The sequence below is a fragment of the Suncus etruscus genome, chromosome 10 (genome assembly GCF_024139225.1).
Source record: "Suncus etruscus isolate mSunEtr1 chromosome 10, mSunEtr1.pri.cur, whole genome shotgun sequence".
Taxonomy (NCBI): Eukaryota; Metazoa; Chordata; class Mammalia; order Eulipotyphla; family Soricidae; genus Suncus; species Suncus etruscus.
The window spans coordinates 44,859,267-44,867,538 of record NC_064857.1 but is presented as its reverse complement, the minus strand read 5'-3'; the positions used below and the strand labels follow the sequence as shown (position 1 = coordinate 44,867,538).

The 8,272-nt window shown below is 36.9% G+C and overlaps 1 protein-coding gene across 1 annotated transcript in view; it reads right to left on the bottom strand.

Annotated features, from left to right (window-relative positions):
* Positions 1 to 400: 400 nt before the first annotated feature.
* FAM135B (family with sequence similarity 135 member B) overlaps positions 401 to 8,272 on the bottom strand; it is a 280,538-nt gene continuing 272,666 nt past the window's right edge. Inside the window, exons 18-20 of the mRNA XM_049781948.1 lie at positions 7,358 to 7,468; positions 4,950 to 5,063; positions 401 to 1,473 (exon numbers count right to left, since the gene is read on the bottom strand). Of these exons, the coding sequence (XP_049637905.1) occupies positions 1,268 to 1,473; positions 4,950 to 5,063; positions 7,358 to 7,468 (431 nt within the window). The 3' untranslated portion in view covers positions 401 to 1,267. The remainder of the gene's footprint in view (positions 1,474 to 4,949; positions 5,064 to 7,357; positions 7,469 to 8,272) is intronic.

The following is an 8,272-nucleotide window of genomic DNA, read 5'->3' as shown; positions in this document are numbered from 1 at the left end:
GCCTTCCTCTAGTCTACATTTTTGAGAGTATTTTGAATATTCTAGTATCTTTTAAAACAACTACCCCTTGAATCACTTGCCAGTAACAATTCTACATGAGTTTTCAATCTGGCTCTTCTCCTTTCTAATCTTTTACCCCTGCTATCTACTTTTTAATCAACTATAACTCTTCTTAGCCCTTTATTTTCCTAAGGCAAAACGTCATTTCTATTGAAAAATAACCAGCACCTTCTTAGAGCTCCCCTGAGTTTTGTTTTTTGTTTTTATTTTCATTTTTGTTTTTGCCCAGCAATACTCCATTTAGATAGTTTTTCTTCCATGAAGAGAAACTGCTGGCTATGAATGGTTGAGGATTTTTTTTCTTGTTTATTTTTTTTTGCAATTGAATCAAATGCTAACTGCATTTTTGGAAGTGTATCAGCAGGAGCCTCTCAAACACATGCACTTTAATCTCTAGTTTTCCCTTCCGCTACATTAAGTCTAAGTCAACTTTCTCTAAGACAGGCATATTTAAGCAATCATAAAAATAATACTGTGAACTATAGAAGTGCATAGAAAGAGTCTGGGAGTCTGGTAGGAGGTGGAAAAATTGATCCCACCTATTCTTTATAGTTTCTTGTCTTTTTAAACAAACTTACTAAGAGCATCACCTCTATTCCCCTGAATTTTAAAGACCCCCCCAACCACCGATGTTATAAAATAAGATTAGTTTATAAAGCATTCTTTTGTCCCTTGTTGAGATAATGTGAGAAGGGAATGAGAAAATGGACATCACATAGTGGTACATTAGAATATAGCAAGGACTATATTTACACAAAATATGTTCCACTTCCGCACAGAGATTAACCTGAGTTCTGAAATGCTTGTGTGCACTTATTTAATAAAAATGATAAAGCTATGAGCTAGTAACATACTGAACAAATTTTGTTTAAAATTGGAGCGATTTCTGTAAGCCAGTGGCTTATCAACTCTGGGGATTCTGCATTTTCTTTCCCCACATACTTTTTTTTTTAAGAATGTTTCTTAGATAATATTCCAGGTAGCTATACATGTCAGGCAAAGTCTCAGTCATATTTTATATTACTGGTTCATTTTTCTCAGGTTTCCAACACGAAAGCACCTCAAATGTTGGTCCCATTTTTTTATGCGTTCCTCTTTGAGCTCCAACCTGGAATGGCTGATGTCTATAAAAGAATGCCTCAGCTAAAACTTTCAATAGTTCTTAAACATTTCTGGCGAGCTACCAAGTCCTAGCCCCACAAAGACACTACTTGAAATAGTTAAGTCCTGCAACCAAGAAGAACTTCTCTAGAAAGAGTTCAGAATCCAGAACTGCAATGTGAGCTGCTCTGCCAATCAGGGTGTTGGCAGTGTTGGGCAAGGCATGGAACACATTGTGTCGAATTAAAGTGCAGTCCTTTGCTTCCACCAGAGGACGCAGAAGGTTATCAATCATTTCTGCATAAACTGGCCCTGCAGAGAAGAATAAAAGAAAATGAATTTGGGCAGAACTAAACAGAAAAGTCTGGAGAAGAAACTCTGGATGCACTGAGGATTACTGTTCTTTAGCACATCAATTATAAAATAATTTTCAAACTCTTCTTACTATTTGTAAAGCAAACAAGAGATTAAAGGTTTTTTTTTTCTGCTCAGTCAGATAAGAAATATCTAGGTTTGATGGTTATGATGTGGTGGTAGCAGGGATAGGAGTTTGTCTGCATGTACATGTCTTTATGTGCACACTGAATCAGTGGGTATTATGTGGGCTCCGCCCTCCACTCTACAACACACATATACACATAAGCTTGTAAAGACCAATTTCTGTTCCTATTTTCTCAGAAAGTCTACTTTCTCGAAAAGAGGTCAATATCCTCCAGGTTTTGTCGAGTGAATCCTAAGTCACTTAAACACAAAATCATGATAAACACCTCATTTTGAAACTCAGAAGCAGAATTCAGTTATGAAAAATAAGAAAGCAATTAAGTATGTTGGCTATGTTTCTTAATTTGGTCTCAAATCTGCAGAAAGAAAAGGCATGTAATTAGCAAGATACAGGATCCAGGTTTCTGTGCCTGATTCAATCTTTCCTTGTTGTAGTGGTGGGTAGATATGCTGAGATTTTCTTGAAGTCAGAGAATTTAAGAAGAGTAGCCTCTGGAATCTGGGCATAAGCTGCTTCATGAGGCTCTTTAACACAGTGTGAAGAAAAAGCTAGGAATAGCCAAGAATCTTCGTCAATTTACTATAGTTCTAACAAAAGTGTCAAAGAAAGGATGACTTAGATATTTGAGAATCAGCAAAGAGCAGGGAGAGCTTCAAAGATACCCATAGGTCACCAGTTTCATAATTTCCAATTTGGCTTTGTGGGGACTGTCTACCAGAGGTTATATAAAAAATGTAATCTAGGAATAGAGATTCTGTATCTTTAAGCAGATGTCTGAGAAGGACAAGATGAGAAAGATCATCAGAGACTCAAGCCATACGAAGTGTGCATATCTGACAGATAATCCCTGCCTAGATTGGTATTCTTTTTTTTTTTTTGCCACACCCTGTAACACTCAGGAGTTACTCCTGGATATGCACTCAGAAATTGTTTCTGGCTTGGGGGACCATATGGGACGCTGGGAGATGCATCCGTGGTGCATCCTAGGCTAGTGCCATCAAGGCAGATGCTTTAATGGTCCTCGCCACCGCTCTGGCACCTAGATTGGTATTCTTTTATATAAAACTTTTTTTTTTTTTGGATTTTTGGGTTACACCTGGCAACGCTCAGGGATTACTCCTGGATCTACGCTCAGAAATCGCTCCTGGCAGGCTCGAGGGACTATATGGGATGCTGGGGTTCAAACCACTGTCCTCTTGCATGCAAGGCAAATGCCCTACCTCCATGCAATCTCTCCGGCCCCTATATATATATATATATATATATATATATATATATAACTTTTTACTGGGGAAACTATATTATTGCAATTACCTCTGGAATGATTCTGTGTTTAGAATACTACATTTTGTTTATTTACTGAGAAATAGCCAACTGAAACATTGAAGGGACTATTCAAATAGTCAGGTCTGTTTTATGAAGCTAATGCAGCTCTTCCAGCTTGTATGATGAGAAGGACAGTTCTCATTTTGAGAGTCACTGTCACTTTATTTTAGATATTTCCCACAATGCTTTACCCACTTGACCACACACACACAGTTTCCTTTCTCCTAACAACATTAGCTCTTACTAGAAATTTCATGTGGAATTCTGCTTTTCCTAGCTAAAAAGCAGTAGGAGTCCCAGCTATGTTACAAAAAATCATTTCTTTCCTTTTTAAATTTTTTTCTTTGTCTTCAAAAGAAGATTTAAAGTGGAACAAGCTGAAATGAAAATACTAAGTATTTGTTTACAAAATGTCCATGTTTATATGGTCTTGCAGAATGTTATTCTGAGCAAAATGAGTCATCCCTCTCATTTGTGAGATATAAAAATAATAATATGGTAATAATACCCAAAAACAATAGAGATGAAGGCCAAGAGAACTGGTCCGTAGGACAAAGCTTGACACAAAAAGTGTCAGATGCAGTTAAGGTAGAGAAGGGAGCATTATGACAATAGTTGGGAATGATCACTCTGAAAAAGAACTGGGGTGCTGCAAAGAGATAAAGTGATGTGCACATGAGAACCCTTAAGTAACCATATTGCAAACCAGTGCTTAAAAGGGAAAATAATCTTTTGTATTTATTTATCTATTTATTTATCTTTTGACTTATTTATTTTGGTGCATATTAAAGTGGATGTCTCCAATTTTATTTTATTTTATTTTATTTATTTATTTTATTTTATCTTATCTTTCTCTTTCTATTTGTGCTCTGGCATGGTTTTATTTCAGAACTGAAACTATTATGTGGTGCTTGTCTATATTGCTGTAGTGCTCACTGGATATTTTATTTGATATTTCTTTTTGTATTGTTGTGGTGTTTCAATTTCTTTTTTCCTGTCCTCTCTCACATTGAGGTTGAGAGCCTCTAGAATGACTTCACCCATTTTTGATTTATCTGATTATTACCCCCATTTAATTGCTTTTCTTTTCCTCAAACAAAACCACATTACTTGAACTATCTTGTTCTGCCTCTCTAATAGAGGAAGAAATAAGGGAGGGTACCAGGACCAAACAGATATATGACCACTAAGTAGTAAGCTAGACATAGAGGGGACCACTTATTCTAGCAGCCTGGGGGATGAGGTTGGAGGATATGGAATGCAAGATGGAACGAGAGTGGAGGGAGGACAAATTTGGTGATGGAAATTCCCCCGATTCAATGTTAATATGTACTTAAAATACTACTGTGTACTTACTATATGTAAAAAAAGGGAAAAATGGGAAGAGTAAGTGAGAGAGAGTGAGCAAGAGACTAAGAGAAAGAGAGGAAAGAGAAATAAAGAAAGAGAGAAGAAATAATGCCTGCCTTAGCAGCAGGCAACTGGGAGTCTAGGGTGGCAGAGGGCAGGAAGCAAGCTGGGGACATTGTTTGGGACACTGGTGGTGGGAAATGTACAATGGTGAAGGAATGTTTGTTGGACATAGTATAACTGAAACTCATTCATAAAAAACATTTGTAACTAGATCTCATGTTAATTCAATTTTTTTTAAGTTTTATTTATTTATTTATTTATTTATTTTGGTTTTTGGGCCACATCCGGCGGCACTCAGGGGTTACTCCTGGCTATCTGCTCAGAAATAGCTCCTGGCAGGCACGGGGTACCATATGGGACATCGGGATTCGAACCAACCACCTTAGGTCCTAGATCGGCTGCTTGCAAGGCAAACACCACTGTGCTATCTCTTCGGGCCCTAATTCAAATATTTTTAAAAATTTCCATGCTTGTCAATAATTTCAAAAGAAAGAGCATAGAGTTGATTGAATTGAACTTATTCAAAATAAACTTGGATATGGCTTACCTGTGTGTCTGTCTTTGAGGGCAGTTTTACACATCTCAATCCTAGCTGAATGGAATGGCACGTAGCGATCTTGGGGAGAGGCGACGAGCACAACATTTTTAAAATATTGCAGCCCTGCAATAAGCCAGATGGATATTTTTCATGAAGTTTCAACTACACCTGCATATATTTTACACAATTGCCCAATAAAGGAAAAGTACTATTGGTAATTGTAGTATAATTTTTGATATGAGAAATTAAACAAATAAAAAACTTCCACACTGGGTTTTCTGTAAGTCAGAGGAGAATACATACTGTTTTCAAAAATCACATAAGCTAGGACATAGAGCAAGTTGTTGGGAACTATGAGCAATAAGCAACATGAACAAGACAACAACAAACTCTTTTTCTCTTTTTCTTCTTTGGTTTTGGTTTTAGTTTTGGTTTTTGGGCCACACCTGGTGATGCTCAGGTGTTACTCGTGGCTATGAGCTCAGAAATCGCTGCTGGCTTGGGGGACCATATGGGAAGCTGAACTGAACAGAGGTTCGAGGTCCTTCTTGGTTCAGACGCATGCAAGGCTAGTGCCCTACCGCTGGGCTACAGCTTCGGCCCCAAGACAAACTTTTCTGAGCTAAGAATATTAAGAACTGACAAATAAAGCAAATCTAAGTCTAAGTGTTTTGTTCTCCTGATACAGAGCTGATCATTTGTTCTATTTTTCTTGTTAGCTTCTGTAGTAAAGTATCTCTGGGGCTCATCTTTGCATAGCTCTCACTGAAACTTACACTGAGACAGAATACTTACATGGAACACCACTGTGTATTCCTGCATCCTCAGCTACTGCATTTTGCCACCCAGGTCTTGTCTCTGAACTATTTTCAATCTAGGTTTCTTTAGAAGTCCTTCATTGCAGGAACCCCCTCATTCAAGATAAGTGAACCTCAAGACAACACTCATGGACCAAACTCTCTCAGTGAAAGCTGAGCCAAGAATAAGGAATACAGAATTATAAAGACCACCCCTTTCCTCAACAAAACAACTTTTATGAAGAACAACCCCTTTTCTTTTTTTTTTTCCTGGTTCTTTTTTTTTTTAATTTTATTTAAACACTTTGATTACATACATGATTGTGTTTGGGTTTCAGTCATGTAAAGAACGCCACCCATCACCAGTGCAACATTCCCACCACCAATGTCCCAAGTCTCCCTCCTCCCCACCTAACCCCTGCCTGTACTTTAAACAGGCTCTCCATTTCCCTCATACATTCTCATTATTAGGAAAGTTCAGAATGTAGTTATTTCTCTAGTTAAACTCATCACTCTTTGTGGTGAGCTTCCTGTGGTGAGCTGGAACTTCCAGCTCTTTTCTCTTTTGTGTCTAAAAATTATTATTGCAAGAAAGTCTTTCATTTTTCTTAAAACCCATAGATGAGTGAGACCATTCTGTGTTTTTCTCTCTCTCTCTCTGGCTTATTTCACTCAGCATAATAGATTCCGTGTACATCCATGTATAGGAAAATTTCATGACTTCATCTCTCCTGACAGCTGCATAATATTCCATTGTGTATATGTACCACAGTTTCTTTAGCCATTCATCTGTTGAAGGGCATCTTGGTGAACAACCCCTTTTCTACAAAGTCACCCCATCTCCTGCATATCCCATGGGTGTGACTTGCTGGAATTTTTGTATTACAGATTGTCTTCCTTTTCTCTCTAATTCTCCCTTATTCTCCCAAAATGTGCTAAACTAGAGCTTAGTAAAACACACAGAGACACCATTAGGTAAGGAAGTTGCCCAAAGCTATGCACCAGCCTATGTATTATGTCACTCATATTCAAGAAGGTCAGAAATTTTAGTAGCAGGCCAGGTTCATTGACTGATGGAAGGCAGTAGCCCATAAAGTCACTGTGTCAATCTGGCTAGTCAAGTAGCTAATTGGTTGGTATCTTTGCTCCCTTACTGAACATAAACACTATAGTGGTCCTCTGTACTCATTTTCTTTTTGAGGATTACTGAGTGAAGGACTGTTATATAAGTTGCCTGAGAATGACCCCTAAAGTCCACTGCTCTCAACTTTTTATAGGAACATGTATACCTGGCTAAGGATCTGTGAGATTAAAAAATTAAAATAAAATTGTAGGAAAAAGGAAGTTTAGCTTCTGTGTGCAGAGATATTTTTTCATCAAAATGTAGCTTTTGTTTTTAAGAATTTCACAACTATAAAATTGTAGAAGAAATGGACTAAAAATAGTCAATTCTCCAGTTAGCTCTTGACTTTTAATGCATTGAAAAGCAGTGCAAGCTGTATCTGTAAATTTATACCCTTTTTGATGGAATTAAAAGTAATGTTGATGCTAATCTGGGACTTAACCTCTAGGTTTTCACTCCACCATCATAGTCAAACATGCATACTTAAAGGAAGTCACCTGTTTTCTGACTGAGTTGGTAGAGAAAGCATTTGCGCAGATCAGCATTATCTCTGAAGGTCAATTGCAAAAGAGATCCAGATTTCTTCAATTTTTGCATGAGCCACAGACCTGGAAGGACAAAACAAATCTCAGATCAAAACTGTAACAACTAGAAAATATTTCATGAGTTACTTGATTATATATATATACATATATACACACACATATATATATATAACTAGACCCAATGACCTTCTTTGTCTATTATACACCAACTATGTCAATTTTACAGCTGTAATTCAAACAGTAGTTTCCTGAAGATCTATAAACTAAGTCTAACAGGAAACATGTTGCTGAAGACTTGCTATCATTAGGTTTTTTTCTATGAGTTCATCATTTCTTGCCTCTGGCAATCCTACATTTCTTTCAAATATAGTCATTTTCTGTTTATTGATTACACCATGCCCACTGCTAAAGGGAATTTTTATCTTCTAAAACATTTTGGTTGTTTTATTCATATAACTCACTCCCCCACCACCAAGAAAACTGAAAGATTAAAAAAAATGAACACTGCAAATATTAAAGTCAGCTACAGCTGTCCTTCCATTTATGATGCTGCACTTCTATTTTGTCTTGTTTAATCTCAGGCAGTATACATGCATCTACATATAGAGCCGTATATAGGCACATGTCATATACCTGTTTATAGATAAACATTAACATGTGTTGACCATAACTTTACTTATGCAAGTATGAAAACATGCATGTACACACATTTAATCCATTATAGAAGTAAGAAAGCTAAATAGTACAGGCATTACATGGCTTGGCCAGAATGTGTCCATAAAATTCAAGTTAAAAATAAACTATAGGTTTGTATGGATGTTATCATTATTTAAAACCTATTGATATGATTGAACATTTATGTCCTTT